Source organism: Channa argus, chromosome 1 (assembly GCF_033026475.1).
Source record: "Channa argus isolate prfri chromosome 1, Channa argus male v1.0, whole genome shotgun sequence".
Lineage (NCBI taxonomy): Eukaryota > Metazoa > Chordata > Actinopteri > Anabantiformes > Channidae > Channa > Channa argus.
Window position 1 is genome coordinate 12,115,139 of NC_090197.1, and position 19,928 is coordinate 12,135,066.

At 37.0% G+C, this 19,928-nt stretch overlaps 1 protein-coding gene across 7 annotated transcripts in view; it reads left to right on the top strand.

The window, feature by feature from the left end:
• The first annotated feature begins 3,644 nt into the window (after nucleotides 1–3,644).
• LOC137123523 (sodium bicarbonate cotransporter 3-like) overlaps nucleotides 3,645–19,928 on the top strand; it is a 36,049-nt gene continuing 19,765 nt past the window's right edge. For 5 of the 7 annotated variants that reach the window (XM_067497357.1, XM_067497376.1, XM_067497393.1 and 2 more), the window contains exons 1-5: nucleotides 3,647–3,795; nucleotides 15,758–15,839; nucleotides 17,037–17,186; nucleotides 19,111–19,249; nucleotides 19,715–19,875. In XM_067497357.1, the coding sequence (XP_067353458.1) occupies nucleotides 3,754–3,795; nucleotides 15,758–15,839; nucleotides 17,037–17,186; nucleotides 19,111–19,249; nucleotides 19,715–19,875 (574 nt within the window). In that variant the 5' untranslated portion in view covers nucleotides 3,647–3,753. Of the gene's footprint in view, nucleotides 3,796–8,046; nucleotides 8,255–15,757; nucleotides 15,840–17,036; nucleotides 17,187–19,110; nucleotides 19,250–19,714; nucleotides 19,876–19,928 lie in introns of those variants that run through there. The other 2 variants (XM_067497414.1, XM_067497367.1) reach the window with 2 other exon arrangements.

Sequence of the window (19,928 nt, forward strand, 5' to 3'; positions counted from 1 at the left end):
TACTAAACCCTGAACATCTGGAAGAAACCCACACCAACTTCATGTATTTAGAATTAAAGCACATAATTCTACAGCTCTTACAGCACTTAGGTACTTCAGCCTACTTTCAGATAAAAATTGTTTGTATTTTTTGTAACAAGAATATTCAGCTTATTTCTGGTAATTTCTTCTCATTCAAATGGAGGGAGAGGCACACTTTAGCCTAGAGAGACCTTTCAAAACCTTTGCCATGTCACAAGACTTTCAGCTATCAGCCTCGTATTCCACTTTGTAATATCTTTTACGGTTTTTGGATAATAGCAATTTTAGTTTGAGGTACTTTTTGGTACTTCTCCATTAGTGTGTATTGCAGAATGTTGGCCCAGCTAGGGTGGGTAACATTACATGCACTCTACCTAGCTTCAACTTTTAACAAAAAACTTTACATTAAAACTTAGGAGGTATTTTTCAGTTCTTTCAGGAAATGTAAGTCTCATACTGACAGGACTTATGTTTCTTTCAGTATTTGGCCAGAAGCAGAGTGAGTGCCGTCTTTAACGCTAATTGGAGCCTATAACGCAGAAATACTCCTCAGATCACAAACGGGCTGTTTTAAAATCGCCGCCCTGCCTTCATTTTATTGAGTATTTTCTAATAAAGCATATCAAGGTGTTCGGTGAAGCCTTCTGCCACTCACAGTTTTTAACGTTTTTTAATAGGGCGAATACTTTATCGCATTTTGGACATTATGCGAGGAAGTCTGAGCAGTTTATAACCTTTCTTCAGCAAATGTAACAGCTGAATAAGGTCGTGTGATCAGCCTCATAGCTGTGTCCAAAAAACTTTATCTGACACACACACACACACACACACACACACACACACACACACACACAGACAGGAAACACACTTTCAAAATAAAAGGCTTTTTGATACTTAATTTTTAAAAATACAATTTGCATTTAAACGGTAAAATTACTTTGTGGTTATAATCTACCTGCAGTTTCAGGTCCAGTTTCTCTGATTGGACAATTGTTAGAATTTCTCCACATTCAGATGTAAATAATTCTGCACACTTGGCCCTACTAAGATTTCAACTTTTCCATGATGTTTTGAAATGATGAGTAGTTCATAAATTCTACTTTTCTTCAGTGTTTGACTTAAAGTTTACATTTGATAATGTAATGGATGTCATCATCCATACATCATCAATGACATCACATATTGCCTTTGTATTTTTTAATTGGCTTTGAAGTTACATAAAGAAACATTTTATTTCAGCTATTTCATCAAAAATATTTCAGCTTTTTTCAGCTTTGCTTGGAAAGTCCTTTCAGAACTGAAGCATTCACACTGCATTTGACTTTTTATTATTTAGTCTTCCATATGTTGTTTGGCACCTACTGCAGCATACTTTCAGCTAAAAACACTATTCAAACTTCAGAACGTTCAGCTTATAAAGGACATTATTGCTTGTATACGACTTTTTAAATATCATTATAATTTTTTTAAAAGATTTTTATACTTAAAAAAAATTGCTGTTTTCATGATATAACCAATGATATCATCAATGACATCACATGATTGCCTTCGAAATTTTTAAGGCTAACTTGCTTTGAAGTTGGCCTAACCGGTATATAAGGAAATGACGTTTTGTTTCAGCTATTTTAACAAAAGCAAAACTTTCTGCTATTTCAGCAAAACCTGTGTCCAACCAGCCTTTTTCAGCTTTGCTTGGAAAATCCTTTCAGTGCCGAGGCATTCACAACTCATTTTCTTTTTGGAAAATGATTTTTTTTTGCTTTATACTAGTGATCTAATAGCCAGAAATAAAAGAGAAATGAAAGTATTATCTTTAAAGAGTGAATAAAATGAGCTCATTTCTGAAAGGAAGTGCTTTCTTACATCAGGGTTTACTTTGGACTTGAGAAACAGGGGCAGCCCTTGTCCAATAAGGTTAGAGGAGTGGGTTTGTGTGTGAAGGTTTTCAAAGCCCCGAGTTTTGACAGTCTTGCAAAAGAACAAATTGTTCAGAAGTTCAGGCGTGTCTCCAGTAAAAAGCAGTGTCATCTGTAGATGTGTTGGCTACAGATGAGGTACTGTTTTTGGAAATAGATTTTGAAGGAAAATGTGACTTATTAAAAAATGGAACTTAAAATATAAATATTGTACAATAAATGGAATTTCATTGTAGGTGAAATTTCAGAGAGAGCTATTTCACATTGAAATTAAACTTTCTAAATGTATTATTTATTGTATCTATACAGTAATTTGTTCATAATTTAGAGTGCTTTTCAGTGCTTGCAGAAAATTACAGACCCAGTACAATACTGCTCATGGCCTACTTCAAAGTTAGGTTTCATGCTTCCAGTGAGGCCACAATACTGCAAACCTTATTTTATAAAACTAAATTGCAACTCTGTAATGGTTAACTTGAAACAGTGTAAAAAAAGACTTTTAGTTAACCTGATATTTGGACTTCCGCTGAAATTTAGAGAGTGCATCCGTGCTGAAGTACAGCAAGACTTCAGTGCATGTGTGTGAGACAGCTACCTGTTTGCTGTGCAGGAAAGCACTTTGGTTAACAAGTTGACATCAGATACAGAAGATAAACAATTAAGGAAGTTGCCACGGATGTGTCACATGGTCCCTCTTTCAGTTTCATGACATATGTATTGACTTTTCTGCTCTGTGACTGTCACAGCTAGTTAGTCAAGTGAAGGAAAATAAACTGCCTTCTCTGTTGTTTGGCAAAGGGACTAAGAAGACTAAGGGGAGAAAGCTGTCAACGCTGTGATACCTGGAGACTGTGGAGCTGTGTTCTGATGTTCTCCCAAATTAACCTCTGGACACGACAGAATTAGTTGATACAGCATTGCCATCTGCTGGTGAAAATATGTTTTCACATTCTAGTTGTTGCATCACATACGGGACTGAATTGAAAGGGCTTATGGAAAACTAATTACTGTAATAACTTCTTAATGATGACGACGATGATGAGAAACTTAGCTTGGTTTCTGCTGTCTTTATTTGGGAATACTTTAGATGACCTACATAAGGTCTAACAATAATCTAATGTTATCTAATGTATAGTCTACATTACGTGTCCTCAGATGTAGGCAATACATTGTTTGAATGTTTGCCTATAATCACAGCAAAACAACATTCTATTTCTCTTCTTTCTTGACTCATTTGCCATGTCTAGTACTGTGACAGCAATTACATTTTTAAAGAGTTCTAATATAGAACCGGTCATTAGGATCTCCCTGTTGAAGCCGGATTCGTCAGATTATTTTAGACATGTATGCAATTACAGAATTTCTAACCTAAAACTTTATGATGACGTGCTCTGGGATGTTCACTTTGATGGCTAAGCATTTAGTTCAGACTTTTAAGATATCAAACGGTTTAACGTCTAATTTAATGTTGTTTAAAAATATAATTAAAGGATAAATTATTTTAATATAATTTTATTTCATAACCTTAGTGTCATTATTGGTTAAAAATACACACAACCCCGCCCCCTTGGGGCTTTGACGAGACAAGAAAATTGCTTCCGCCCCTCATAGTGACGTTGCCACATTTGATTGGCTGACAACACAAAGCCTCAAAGTGTATTGGCAAATATTCCTGGCAATCATTTTAGAGCCGTTTCCTCAACGCGTCGCTAGGGAGAGCGCAGCCGGTCTTTGCAGTTCAAACAAGTGTCACTGGCAAAAACAACAAAAAAATAAAACGGTGGGCAGAAGAACGGTGTCAGGTCAAATTAGTGAAATGGATGAAACAGCGGGACAAATGAGACCCCTTTTAAGAACAGTGAGTACCCACTCAGTAAACCGCTGTCCAACTGTTGTATTTGTATGGCTCTTTGTCCGTTGTCTGCCCCTTGTGTGCCAGGCAGCAGCCGCGGAAGAAGTACTAGGGATGCTTGGGGAGTCAGGCTCAGTGAGGCATCATCCGCAGTTGCTATTGTTAGCCGACTTTCTCTTTCTGACACGTGGCTTGGGTACAAGTTCCTTTGAGGTCTTTTGGTAAGGTCAGCGAAAGTGTGTATTGAAATATATATGATATTGAAAATCATTTCACTGCCCAGGTTGTGGTTGTATAACGCAACCTTCATTTGTTTTCACGTGCTAACTTGTTAGCTGTCAATCAATTAGCCTGGCACGAGCGGATTGAGCCCATGCTGTGACTTTATAAAGTTTATTACCAACAGTGGATTAAAAAAAAATGTCCTGGTTTGGTCAGCGGTGGAGGCACCGCACTTCATCTTAAAACAAATGAAACGTACATTTAAGTAGATTAAGTAAGTCTGTTAAGTGTATTAAGCGTTCTAGTTTATAATGTTGGTAAGTTAATAACTATATTTATATTTTCAGGTGTTGTGTAGCGTTTTTCATACATTATGTTCAACAGGTTATTCATATCGCAAGTGTCCCAGCTAGTCAGTTGGTAATATCTGCTGGTGCATTAATAGAAACAACTTGAGTGACCTTTCCAAATCAGGAAATGCAGAATTTGAAGACTGTCAAAAAGGGACAAGAATATAATATAAAGTTACGTTAAGTCAGATCTATCAAACAAAGTACTTTGTGATATTTTAACTGAATTGCGGGTGACTTTGAGACCCACATCCTGTCTTTGGGTGTAATTTATCTGTCACAGATGGGATGGTGAGTATCAAACACGCAGCAGTGTGAACAAGCCTAAAATGGAAAGCGGTTGAAGAGCTAAGTTTAAAATGCATACTGTCAGTTTGACATACATGCTGGTGTAGAGCTGTGGTGGTTGGGCCTGTGTGTCTTGGTATGTATATGTGTGCATATGTGCAGGCTGAGGAAACTCGACCCCTACTTGACAGCCACTAATCTTTCTCTAGGCACTGTGACAGAGTAGTCTACAAGCAGAGGTTAAACGGTTTGATATAGTATAAGTCTGGACTAACAGTTTATTAATCAAACAATAAAGTAAACACCCCAGGGCACATGTTATTGTAAAGGTTTAGGTAAGAAAATCGGTCATTGCATGCATGTTTAAATATCATGAATCTGGTTTTAACAGGAAACTTTTGTTGACCAGTGCTATTGTTAGAACATGTAATGCCGTCACAGGACAAGGCAGTACGCTTCAGCAGTGAGAATCTAATGTAACCATCATTTTGACTTTATGTTTAAATAAACTATAGTATCTAACTAGTGGTGTGTGTGTGTGTGTGTGTGTGTGTGTGTGTGTGTGTGTGTGTGTGTGAGGCCCATTTCTACCACAATCTCATTCCCTGGTTTCTAACATTCATTGGATAGATGGGGTGACACTGGAAAGTCTGGAGATCTACACAAACAGAAAGAAAGGGAATTTAATGGCAGTTTTATTGTTACTATTTAAAAACTGTATAAACCTCTTCTTTTCCAAACCATGTTTGGAAACAGAGTATATAGTGAATTTTTTTTTGTTCTTCTGTGTTGTCCTAGCTGATGCAGAATTAGTGTTTGAAGATGCTCGCGTAGTGGCTTTAAACTTGTATTTACCAGGGCTGGATTAAAAAACAATCAAAATTTCATATTTGATTTTTTTTTTTTTTTTAAATGCAAAAATAAATTTACACAATTATTATTCCTAAAATGGAACTATAGTCTGGACTTTGACCATGAAAATCAAGCTCACTGCAGCTTTACTATTTACATAGAATGAGCCTTTGTGCCAGAGTTATGGTCGTCTGTTCTGTTCAGCTACACTATTATAATACGATTAAAATTAATTGTATACTTTGTGTATACAATGTCTGCTTATAGGCTAATACGCACACAACAGAGAGCCTATTTGTTTATATTTTACTTTGCAACCCCGTGACAAAGAAACTATGCAGTTGTAATAAGATTGATATTTTTAGAGAGCAAGTGGTTAATAGATTTATTAATTTTTTCTAATTACTGGATTGACAAGAAAGAAAAATGTACAATTATTTTGACAACTGACATAATACTACTAATACATATCATCATTAAAGCCAGGTATTTGTTTTATACTGGTCCTTGAATGATACATATTTTATACCAATTTTATAAAATCCCTTTCAACAAAAAGAAAATGACACTTATGCTGTCTTTATCTTTAGTTTTATTTTTCATCTCCCCGGCATTTTCCCACCAAAAGCAGTTTTTACCATCATGAATGAGGATTTAAAGTAGGACTGTTGGATTAGACTGACTTAGTTTTAGCTTAGCATAACTAATAAAATGACAACTAGGGTTGGGTATTTTTCAATGCTGGTACCTATACAAAAATAAAGTGAGTTTATGTTTCATAACCTTGGCATTTTTACAACCTAAAAAATAAAGTATTACTTAGAGTCATCTGCTAACATATCACATAATAAAATATGAAAAATAGATTTAAAATGGGAATTCTCAGCGTTACCAGATGCTTATGTATGTCAGCCACATTCACTCAAAAAAGTTAGTGCAAGATAGTGTTGAATGCTACATGCTTATTGGCTAGCTGATGCTGATGAGAGTTACTCCTTAAATAATGAAATATGGTGTTGAATAACAAGGCATTCAGCAATACTCAATAGTATTGAAGCAATTTAGTAAAAAAGTTAAAAAAAATTGAAATTAGTTACCATCCCTAAATATCATCTTGGAAGGTGTTGGGCATATTTAGCATAAATACTCAAAGAATATTAGGGAATGATGTGGTGGCTTAATGGGTAGAAAATTGGGTTGGGATGCAGATGGCTGCGTGATCAAATCCCACCCCACCAGGTGTGACCCCGCCACCTAGCCATCAAAGTCGACCTTGGTGCTGGTCCCGAGCCCAGATAAAATGGGAGGTTTGTGGTAGGAAGGGCATCCGGCATAAAAACTCATGCTAAATCAACATGCCGCACACGTCCCATGGTAGGACCCTGAAGGGACAAGCCGCAAGCCTTTGACCTTTTGAAGCTTCGATTAGTGTGTTGTAACTTCATTAAGGCTGCTTGTTGGATGGTCTCATTGTTTCAGAAACTCCCTTCTCATCTTGTTTATGTATTTTAAACTAAATATTTTACAGACAGACAAAAATTTGCTAGAATGTTTTCAGTTATGATAGTTGCACATATGAGCTTGCTTTTAGTTCAGTCTGTGAACATCTGTTGTTGTTCAATTAAACTTGCTTGATACATGGCACAGTATAGGTATTGCTTTTCGATGTCACTCTTCCTATTTAATTTTGCGCATGTTTTGTTCTCCTTATTACAAGTGCTTTCCTTGTTTTAGGTTTGGCTTTCAGCTTTGTGTATATGGTTTTGTGATTAGCCTATTTGGAAGTGACTGGTGTGCATCTTATAGATAGATGCCAGTGGATCTGTTGAATGGAATACGATCAATAGTGTTTACTGGAATTATACAGTAAAATAGACTCTCTTAAGTACTTAGGTGTTGTGGCACGTCCCAGTCTTAGAACATAACAGAGCATTCAAACAAAACTGTCTCAGCAGAAGAGCAATGGTTATTGGTTAAACAGGGCACATGATACATTGCTGACCTTTCAGCTACGCACCTGTGTCTTTGCTTTCTATACAGTTGACATGTTTTCCTCATTTGAGCACAAGCACTTCCTACTTATCATGGCAACTAAGAAACAAACGAACCATCGTTCTAGCTTAAATTACAGGTTGTTCAACTTGTACGATAAGGAATGTAAGAGTAAAAGTAATCGAGGTATGTAGAGTTATACACCCTTGGGTTGAAAGGGACCAGTTGTTCAATGAATACATGTCTATCTGTATTTTTTCAATTTGTGGCTCTTCTGAGAAATGCTGAGCCCACATGTATGCGTGTTTCTATTTATCTGTGTTGGGGGTGGTTCTTCATTTTTGACCTGAATACCTCAGTGTGTGAGCACTTGTATGTCCTCCAAGTGTTTGTCGTCCTTGTGATGGTGTGTGTGTGTGTGTGTGTAAGCTCTTGGCTGGGCAAATAAAATATTCATGGTGGCATGGTGGGATTGGCTGCTGAGCAAAGAGCGGGCTGACAGGGTAGAGCAGAGCACTGTGTTCTGAAGCCGCTTGCTCCCTCTCTCTCCTCCTCTCCCTGTATAAAGAGAGGAGCAGCGGAAAAGGGAACAGACAAGTGCGGCAGTTTGTCTGGTAGCGCTTAGCTCACACACACACGGACCCCTTCACAACAGAGATAACCGACACAAAGAAGGAACTGGCTTATATCCCTGCTGCCTTTCTGCTGCAGATGTTGTAATCTAAATGGACAAACGGAGCGAAGGGGAGCATTTGCTTACGGTATGTCTGGTCCTGTGAGTTATGTTTTAATCTGTGACTGTCATGGTCTGCACTTGATCAGGCTCCACTAGCTTTGTGTATGCTCTATTATTAGTGTGGTTGTGTTTATGTTGGTCTGCCCTCTTTTGTTCAATTACTATAGCCTGGACTGGTGGTCTGGGCTAATGAATGGGGCAGGGGGTCAGTACATTTGAGCAGAATGAAAAAGGCAGAGGGGTGAGGATGAGGGAGATAAGGTGAAAGGGGGTGCAAGAAGCTACCTCTTAAAATGGAAACATTTCCTTCCTACTCTTAAATCCCCTCAAGCAGCAGGAATAAGAGGAAGCTGATAGAGACAGATATGGCTGCTGAAAAGAGTGGGACAAGGACAACAGGAAGGAACAGAGGAGAGACAAGGAGTGTCAGGGAGAGGACGGTGAAAAATGGGTCTACCAACATAGGTGAATCCAAATAAACTGCCTGCTGTTAATAGAGATGATTTTTATTGACTAAGAACAAATAAAATGATATTCTTCCATCAAGCTAGGTAAAAGCACAGGATGTAAAATGTACTATGCCCATGGAAAAGGCAACAACATAAAAAGAAGGGAAAATATTTGTGAGGCAGGAAGTGGGCATGGTTTCATTGTTTGTGTTTACAAGTGTAGGTGCAAAGTCTGTGCATCTTTAGGAATATTAATTACATCCAGTAGAAACTGTGGTCACTATCTGTTTGTTTTTCAGTGTTTATGTCAAGTAAAATGTTATTCTAAATGTTTAAACCACAAAAATAACCTACGTCATGGCTCAGGAGACATCAGAAACAAGACTGAAGCTTCTTACAGCCTTCTTAGCTGTGTCCTCTTCAAACATGGCAAAGCTTCAGGAAGGTAAATAATTTAATGTCTAGTCAGTAAAATATAGCTGCAAGATCAAATTATATAATTATTATCTCTGTGTTTACATTAGTAACCAGGCAACTGGTAATCACAGATGAAGACTTAATTAAATAATACATGTATATACATACATATGATGTACATCACTTGTACATCACTTGTACAATTAGGAGAGTTGGCAGTAAATATTTCAAAATTGTCATCTATAGTATATAATTGTACAATTGGCAGTGTGAGACAGAGAATCAATTCTCAAGGGACAGGTCTCTCACTATGTAACGCCTCTGTTTCATCAGTCTATATTGATTGGACCAAGTCCCAGTAAAGCAAATCTGGCAAGGACCTGAGATAAGTGGGAACAAGAGTGGAGTGACCAGTCGTTTCATTCACTGTCTGGGTGAAATGTAGCTGAATCACTCCTACACAAACATAGTTGCAGAAGCGAGGTTAATATACATGTTTTCAGTGATTGAGTTTTTTGGATCAACAATTGTAGTGTTTTAATTCTCTAAGGCTACGTAATATTAAAAACCTTTTTCAACTAAGAAATGTTAATTAGGACATCAGATTGTGGAAGGACAACACTTTAATACAATGTCATTGTATCAAAGTTTTATGAGGACTGTAAGAGGCAAGGCACTCTCATTCTCATTCAATCTCTGATGACTAAGGTTGTACTCCTGTTGTAATGGAAAGTACTGTAAACATTAATATGCATTAATTGAGATGAGACCACAAACTTGAGCCTTAAACAAAGAATTTTACTAGAATTTTAATCCCCTTGTTATGTTCCCTTAAGACTGAGGCTGTAGGTCAGAGCTTCCTAAGATAGAATTATGCTTCTTTGGACTATACATAGGCGAAAATGCACAGTGGAAACCCACACATTGCACATCCCTTTAACAGGCTACTTATTTGCTTGTATCACGTTTCTGTTTTGAACATACCTTCCAACTGAACAGATTCATATAGTGCATAGTTAAGATTTGCGAGATGTTCTTTCTACTGTCAAGAGTACATTGCACAACTAAGAAACAAGCTTAATAGTAACGCACAACATTTTATACTTCAAGCCAAGGTATTCAAGTATGTAAAGGTTGATCAGTTGATCAGTCATAAGTTTCTTGGTTCTCGATTTTGAAAAATGTAACATTGTAACCTATTGTAGCAATGTAGCAAGCCTCTTCTGATTCTTAGCAAACTGTTATGAAACCTGTCTAGCTAACGAGCTTCTACCCCACATCTCATTCAGCTGAATAATTTTGTAAATGTACAGTTATTAATGTTACACTTTGTGTCACAAATGAGTGTGTGCCATAGTGCTCTGCCCTGACTAATTGTCACTGTAGTGTCAAGAGTCCACAGTGTGGAATTGGGAAAACAATTAGATACACCAGCAACTGACTAGTGAGGTTGGCAAAATGTATGAATTTGCTAAACTTTATCATTAACAAACAGCAGTATACAAAACTTTTAGGCTGTAGCTTTCTCATTTTTATTCATTCAGTGATTACTGCATTACCTTGTTAAAATGGCTAACACAGTGGGTAATCAATTGTTTGACAGTATTTATACTCAAAGTATTTCCTTACATTAACAATATTAAATTATGTTTTGTGATAGTATTCCATTTATATAAAGTATTAGATTTGACACAGGATGTAAAACACATGTATGATAGTATGAACAGTCATTTGATGATCAATTGTCTGATTGTTGTCTATGAAAAGAATTCTTCAAGAATCCAGGAGGGGGTAGAACTAGAGGACAAGAAGATAAAAACCTTTCTGACATTTCTTATGGTTTTATTGTGTTGTCACTTGGCACAATGCCTGTTGGTGTTGCCTGCCTCCCTTTGAGTGTCATTTGGAGTCGCCTCTCTACTCGTCTACATTTATACCCTCTAAATTGTTTTGAGCAAGGCCAGGCAGGGCTTATAGTATCTCCACCAGACACCACGCATGCATTCAGTTCTTCTGAACTCACACTAGAGGTGACATTATGTCCCGTGGTGACCCAGAGGGGGTTCTGATCAGAATTCCTCACCATACTAGGCATCTGTTTTGTCACTGGTTGGGAGCGAGAATTTAGCACACCCCATGAGTAATATTTCTGTCGTGTGGTAGAACACGTCTCAATGGAAGCCGACAGGCCAGGAAACACTGTACTTACTCTAAGGCTAAGAGCTTTCTGGATCAAGCTCATTATATTGTTTTGTTTGAAATGAGGTAAATATGTTACATCTGTACAACTATATGGCATTTATTATAGTTATAATGTGACATTTGAATTTAACATACCAGGGGAAAATACAGAACTAGGCACATGTAGTCTGGCTTTCTTTACTGTGTAGCTGCAACCATGGACACATCTGTCTTCTGTCAACAGCCGTGTATTAAAGTCACAATGTGGCAGCTTTTCTTACTCAGCTAAAATTCTCCTGCCTTCTAAACCCTTCCCACTTGCACTGCTCCTGTAAACCAAGCAGAGCTGTGCTTTGTGGGCATAATGGCCAGTTACCTTGCTGGCCTCTGGAATGTGGGGGACAGGCTGGAGGTTTATTTTGGAAAGCTATCAGACAGGTTGCATCATGTGCTGAATAATAACAATAATACATTTGATTTAAAAGTGCCCTTCAGGTCACTCAAGCTCACTGTACAGAAGAAGCAACAAACAGTAACAAACAATAGATAGTATGAAAAGAACACAATAATTAGTAAAACAAATGACCTTATAGGATAAAGATTGCCTAATACTACAAATGAGTTAAAAAGATACATTCAGAAATCACAAAGAGTAAGCCATTTTAAACTTGTAAGTACTTTGCAGGGTGAAAGATGGATGAAGGCGAACAATGTCACAGAGATGGAAGCAAGTATTTGTGATGCTGTTGACATGGGATACAAACAGTAAGGTGCTATGAAAGAGAACAATCAAATTTGGGGGGCAGGCGAGACAGAAAACCTTAATACTATCAAGCCTAATAGGAGAATTAGCTGGAACAGAGTGGTGAACACATTACGTTGTGTATCATCTGCATAGCAGTAGAAATGAATACCAAATTCTCTAAAAATATAGTCATGGACAAGGAGACAAGTGACAGGATAGGACTGTGGGCAGAACATTTTTAGTAAAACAAAAGAGGTTCGATTGCAGACATGAAGTGAAGTAGTGTTCTTAATTTGTGACAGCCAAAGCTGGGATAAGGGCACAACAGTCTAACAAAGCCACAACAACATGAATAAAACACAAAATACAGATGCCTCTGTGTAAACAGGTGTTTAGTAGTACAATTCACAAATGTGTGATTAGGGTATTTTTAAGACGCTTAAGGGAAGGTGATATTCTTGAAGCAAGAATAGTTTCACACCAGCTTTGTGTGCCCTGCTTATAAACATTGGCTCATGCGACATTTGCAGAATGGGGAATTAACCCGTGTGACTCATGGAGCAAAATGTTTGTTTTCTGATATGAGTGCAACTGAACATGTTTGATCCGCAACCCTAGACAGTTTCCAGCGCTTCTCAGTCACAAATGACCATCAGGGATAAGTGCAGTTTTTGGACCACTTGGTCAGGTTTACTCACCCTTGGTCGGCTGTGTGCATGTATGCGTGTGTGTGAGTTTGTGTGCTCTTCTCCGTCTGCAGCTTAGCCATTACTCCTCTGCACTGTCAGAAAGGAACGCAGCTCATTATCATGCAAATCCAGCAGAAACTGACAAATGCACACACGGGCTTATAGGTCCACACAAAGATAATCACAGATTGCATCATTCATCATAGGTGGAGTTCCAACAGAAGAATCATTATTGTAGTATATGTGTAGATATGTGAACATCATTAAAGACATATTCAGAGTGGTGCCAGTAATGAAAAAGAATAGGAGATATAACATGCTTTCCATCAGAATGAGTTTTCAGCGTGGTTAGTGGAGATGACTGACATGTGTAGACCCAAAAAAGCATGATATGCACACGTGTACCCTTTCAACATGTGGCTAACATCAATACCTTTAGTTTCCACTCTCTCCTGCTTGGCAGCATTACCTCTCTGTGATTGCTTGAAGGGATTGAACGGATGCTCCAATTGGATATTGTGTTGGATTAAAGAGTTTGTCCATGAAGCAGGCGAACTGCAGATTCCAGTTTATTGCAATGCTGTCTCATATGATATTACTTATATATTATCATATCAGAATGAGTGTGGTATAAATTCATATACATAAGAGACGATAAACCGGCACTTAAACAGGCAATGTTAGGCTCCTGGTAATAGTCTGTCACCCTAGTTTTTCACACTTATTTCTACTTGTGCTCAAGTAAAAATAAATCAGCCAAATTATTTAAAAAAAAAAAAGGCCACACAACAAGCCAGCATGCTTAAGCAGGCCATGCATGCAAGGCAGGATGCTCCTTCAATTAAGCAAGCTAAGTGGCTTCTGCTACCTTATGTTAGCAACAAGGTCAACCATCAAGCTAACTGGCATGTTATGCTAGCCAGAAGCATGCTGGAGCCACCAAACATTTTGCTAGCTAGCCAGTCCATCTGGGTATTCTAATGAGAGCAGACATAGTCCACACACACCCAGCGTCTTGGGTTCACTGAGTCAGTTCAGCACTTGCCTATCTTTGCCCCAGTCACCTACCTCATCTAATATAGCCACTCACTGGCATTGGAAACACTGTCAGCCATGTTTTTTCACTGCCTGCCTGAGGTTCTGCTCTTTTCTACCTAACTCAGTCAAAAGGGAAAAACATGGCTTTCCATCATATTCCTTAGAGTCAACCTCCACTGGGCAGACTGTAATTTCCCACTCATGCCCCTCTACATCTGCTGCCACCTCTGTATATTTGAGCCTTTCCATCTAAACCTTTACCCCATAGTCCATTCCTACAGCATCCTCCCACACTACTGTCAGCTTTTCAAAAAACAATAACCATGCTTCTGAACACAACAGCAGATTTGGTCTTAGATAATACAAGCTACATGAAAATCCTGAGAAACTATGAACCAGTTTCCTCGGTCTGTTTTCATTTGACAGTATCTCCACGTCGTAAGATGTCCTGCATCATGCCTACTCAAAAAATACTTCCTGACTTTACCCCTCTGTTGAACACATGAAAATTTCTCATTTCTTTTTTGCATCCGTTGCGTTTACCCTTATGCATTAACACCCAATAACTGCTGCTTGGATCAACAAAATGGAACTAGGTCAAACTGTCATGTCAAGCTACCAGCTGGATAACTTTAAAATCCAAGGCTGTGCAGTGGGTCAGCATTTTCAAACTTGAATACAATGAAAAAGTCAAGCATAGAAAACTTTGCTTGGCCATAACACATTTTTGTACTTAGGTTTCAGGACTTGCACAACAATAGTTAATACAGACATATGTTTGGGTTTTAGGTTTTTCTTTGTGGTGTTAATGATAGTTGAACGTATAATGCTTACTAGAGCTGTGAAACATAATTTGTGATAAATGTTGCCCTGCTGTCTGTTACAACTGTTTTGGTTGAAGTGGTTTGAAATGCCAGCTTGGTTAACAGTAGTAGTTTCATTATTTTGGTAGCAGATCCACAATTATTCTTCCTATCACATTTTGCCTACTGTTTGACATTGCAGTAATTGTAAACAGTCCTCATGTTAGAATTGTGCTTAGTTTACGTGTGTGTGTGTGTGTGTGTGTGTATTTGGTAATTGTAATTATTGTTTTGTAATACTGGTTTAATAAAGGTATTAATAGCATGTACCTTTGTTGATTCTGTCGTTATAGCCTTAATAGCAGTCTTCTTTTTCTATTGCTAAGGTCATAATCTCTTTTTTGTAATGCGTACAGCCAGGTTCTTGATGTTGCTATGAAACTCAACCTTTATTGCATGGTTTACAACAAAGAATAAAGACAACCTTCACCATTTAATTTGCCAGATAAGCAATATATTAATATAGTGTTCTGCCAATTTTTATTCTGTGATGTAATACAAACAAGAGATGGAATTATCACAGTCTACTAATCATTAAGTACACCCCATTGTATTTTTGTCCACATTGTCAACGCTGGCATTTTTATCTGAGCCATGTGTGAAATTGAAATCCCCTTTTTGTTTGTTTAGCCATACTTCTAATCATACACCCAGAGCTATACCAAACCAAGTGGAAGCACTGTGGTCAGGGTCTTTTTCACTGCCCCCTTAGTTCCATGTATTATTTCACATACAGGCTCACAGCACCTCTTGCCAACATGTTTTACATCTGGAATATCTGTTTAACAGGAAATAGAGTGAACAAGGAGTCAGTAACCCTCTTAAAAAACGTTAATATTAACGTTAAAATGTTAATATATTCCACTGCGATGACAGCCTATAAACGTTTTTACAAGTTTAAGTAAAGCTAAATTCAAAATAAACTAATAATGTGCTCTATTGTGTTTTTGAATGTGTTGTGTATTTTATCATCAAATGCAACTAGTCATATGAATGAATTTCAATGTAACCCTGTAATGAAAGAAAAAAGCTTAAATAAACTAGTAAATTCAAGATGAAAATTCTGCACTGTTTATTGGTTCTATTTTTCACTGCCTGTCTATTTGTAGTTTAATCTGTCTTTCTCTTTCTTATCATCATTCTCAGGGCTTAGAAGAGGAGGCGATAGTTGACCATGGAAAGGCCAGCTTCACCACTCATGCAAACTATGAAAAAGAAGAGTTGGAAAGTAAGTTTAAATCAATTTTGAATCAAAGACGTATCGTGTGAATGTATCATTATTTAAGTTATGGAAATGTAGGATACTAAACTGGTTTTCATTAGGTATAATGATTTCTTATTGCAAATATCAAACAAATTCTTGTTTTTACTTTATTATTATTATTATTATTATTATTATTTAAACCTTAATCAGTTAATTAATTTTTGCTGTCTGAGTTACATGGCTGAGTAAACATGAGACACATTGTGCCACTATGATGACATTTTATAGCAGGGCAATGGAAAATAATTATTCTCTAATTCACTGATATAGTGTAATCACATTATCACAGTCATTGAAATGTTCATTTACGTGCTTTATTAATGTAGCGTTAAGTATGAAGTTAATGTCTTATTTTTAAATATACCTGCCGTACTATGATGTTTATCGATAAGAAAAAAATTATTATTAGAAAATTAATTAGTATAATAACATTTTATAGAGCTCTTTGCTCTTTATTTGAGTCCAGCACACTTCATATCTTCAATTCAATATCACCATTTATGCCATTTTCTTCTTTTGCAACACCTCATAGCCCTCTGCCTTCTGTGTAGCTACTGTATGCTTTTTCTTCCATCCTCTTTCATCTTCAATGCTTGTCCCTCTCTTCCTCTTTACCTGTATGTTTCTCTCCATCTGTTCAACCTGTTTGTGTTGCTTATGCCTTTGAGTGTTGCATCTTAGTTTCATTTCTCCTGGGTTCCCTCTCAAATCAAAGAGTGATGACTCATCTGTGAAACATGAGTATTGGCAGGGAATGTAGGGTGGAAATAGGGCATTTGCAAATCGGAACATGGTTCCTGTGTGGCAGTGACAGTAATGAGGGCAAGTAGTCAAAAGGTTAAGTGATGTACTCTGGTTTCCTTCAAGTGGATTCTCCGGAGCACTTGAAAGGAACATAAAAAAGTTATTTGTCTACTGTTGTTTGTCTGACTTGTACCTAAGTTGTAAATGATAAAACACAAGCCATGCAAATGCAATTCAAAGAATAAAGCAATAAGAAACCTAGTGAACACGTTTAACATGTTTGTGATACAGCTTACATTTCATTAAGTTTGTAGGCTTGAATTGAATCTGAACTGATGTATTTGATTGACTTTTATGTCCATATCCATTTATGAATCTGGTTTAGTACTTTCTCTTAATTTAATTTCCATCCTCCAGGTCACAGAGCGGTGTATGTAGGCGTCCATTTGCCTCTGGGGAGGGAAAGCAAACGGAGGCATCGCCATCGAGGACATAAATACCGCCGAAAGAAGAAAGGGAGGGACTCCGAAGAGGCGAAGGAAGATGGCAGGGACTCCCCTTCTTACGGTTGGTTGTTATTTCCAACAGCAAAGCTATAACGAATGTCTCCAGGTTATACTAACCCCTAGCATGACAATGAACAGAATCCCTTAAAATCCGTAATAGACAAAGTGCAGTCCCTGTATAATCATCATGTATACAGCTTTTTTGTGAGATTTTGAAGTATTTTGAATCTCTACAACAATCTTTACAAATAGTTGTAAACCTAGAAATAATTCGTATCAATCAGACATAAAAAATAAGACTTTCTTCAAATGATAATAGGCCTTTCTTTGCTGATCTTACAGCTGGTTAGGTGTTTTCTCTTTATTCTTTCTTAGAAATTTTCACCCACCTGTTCTTGCAGATCACTTCCAAGTTCCGAGATATCTTAGACTCGCTTTCATACACAGAATATTTATCCACAGATTTTCAATTATACTCCAGTTTGACTAAACATTAAAAAAGCTTCAGCTTGTGTAGTTTATAGTAGATGTTTGAGTTTTACTTTGGGTGCCTGTCCTGTTTTAGAAGCCGGTCTCTTCTCAGTTTCCCTTCATTATTGATTGCATGACATTTGCATTCAGAACTTGCTGATATTTAGTGGAATCAATTATACTATCCATGCATTGTGTCCTGTGCCTCTGGCCGTCACACAGCACCAAACCAGAATTTTTCCACCCCCACACTTAACAGTTGGCATATTGGGCAACGACGAGTACCTAATAGTATTTAGCATTTATGCATACCAAAATTATAGTTTTTTTCCACCGCTAAACATTTAGAACTTACTCTACATAAAAACATACTTTACATATTAAAATGAATTAAGTAATTTATAATAAATAAATAATAAAATTAATTAAGTAATAAATTAATTAAGTAATCTTTTTCCTTTCAGCCTTGATTGCTAAAGCAGTGATTGGAAAGTGGATAGGAACAATATTTGGTATTAGATTCCTCTTGAGCAATGCAGAGATTGCCAGGTTACAGCATCACTTTGCCTATGTCTTCTGTGTTTCTCCATCATTCATAGATGTGAATAAACCATTCAGCTCTGAAATGTATTTAAGGCTAATGAGAATCAGCCTCTGGCATTAATTGAAGGCTGTGGATTGTTAAAGTATTTGTATTTGCTCGAAAAGTGGCTGCACCACCTCAACTGTAAGGCTTATGCAGCCTATCCTTGCTTTGAACTTAATAAAGTATTACAGATGGTTTTGCTTTTTGATAACAAAACAGTCATATCAAAGCATTTATTAGGGCACTGCACTATGATTTATAAAAAAAAAAACAAATTAAGATCCTTTCTCATCTACACAGTTTGCTATATTGTGCCAAAATAAATCATCACACATCCCACATTGAGCAGAGACAGAGACATCTTTTGTGCTGAGTTGGGTGGGAATTAAGGTTTAGTTTAGTTGAGCGTTTTAATTAGTTGAAAGAGACAAAGCACAATAATGAACATTGCTGTAAATTAGCTAATCAGGATACTTTTTATCTGTAGTCTCCAGTTAGATTTTAGAGTTACACTTTACAAGCAGAAAATAAAAGCAAATAAAAACATAATACTAACAAAGTAATTCAGATCATTATAATCAGATGAAAGTAAAAACATAAAAGTAAAAACAAAATTGAAATTTCTAAATCATCAAGACACTACTAAACATTTCATCATAAAAAGCACATAATACAATACATGGAATGAAAAGTGATATACAGTGGAGACTGACTATAACATGAAAATCCAAACAACATACAGGTGTGTGCCAGGTTAGTCTGCTATCATTTGCATATTTTCACCACACCATCACAAGGTGTACTTATGGATTAACATAAGATAACAATTCTGTTAATGTGAAATCTACTTTTATGCTCAGATGCTTCTATAGTTATCCTTGTATACACTGTAAAAATAACTTTTGGCCTTTGTCTATACTTTGTGCAGACACACCTTCCCAGAGGGTCCAGTTCCTCTTGGGTACAGAGGACGATGACCTCGAGCATGTCCCTCATGATCTCTTCACTGAGCTCGATGAGCTCTCCTTCAGAGATGGCAGCATCACTGAATGGAAGGAGACGGCCAGGTCAGCAAAACACTGAAGGGATGGACAGCATGACAACAACAACATAAAATCAAAGCAATAGATCTTTTTATAGCATAATCATCATTAGAGTTTAAATGTAAATCTTGGTTAAATACTATTACTACTACTAGTATCTTTTGTTGCTAAATTTACAATAAATGGACAGTTTAAATGTCCTTTCAAGAAACCCAGTCTAAGCTTTTAATTAACCTCAGGTCAATAAACCTCAAGACAGTCTTGTTTTAATTAAATTAATCAAATTAGAATTATGATGGTGACTTAGCTGGCTGGATGAGTGACTCAGTTTGCAGTGCTTGAAAAGAAAAAAAGAAGAAAAAAAATTGTTGTGGGATATGTTCTTAAGCTATAATGCCACTTGTATTTATTATTTCTTGTTAATTATTATTTGTGGATTAGAGAAAAAATGTTTTGTCTTGTGTGTGGACTTTTGGTGTTTATCTACAGATGGCTGAAGTTTGAGGAGGATGTGGAAGATGGTGGGGAGAGGTGGAGCAAGCCCTATGTAGCTACGTTGTCACTACACAGTCTTTTTGAACTACGCAGCTGTATACTCAACGGCACCATCATGCTGGATATGAGGGCCAACAGTATAGAGGAAATTGCAGGTACATTTAATGATACAATATATACGATGATGAGATAAATAAAATAAATAATT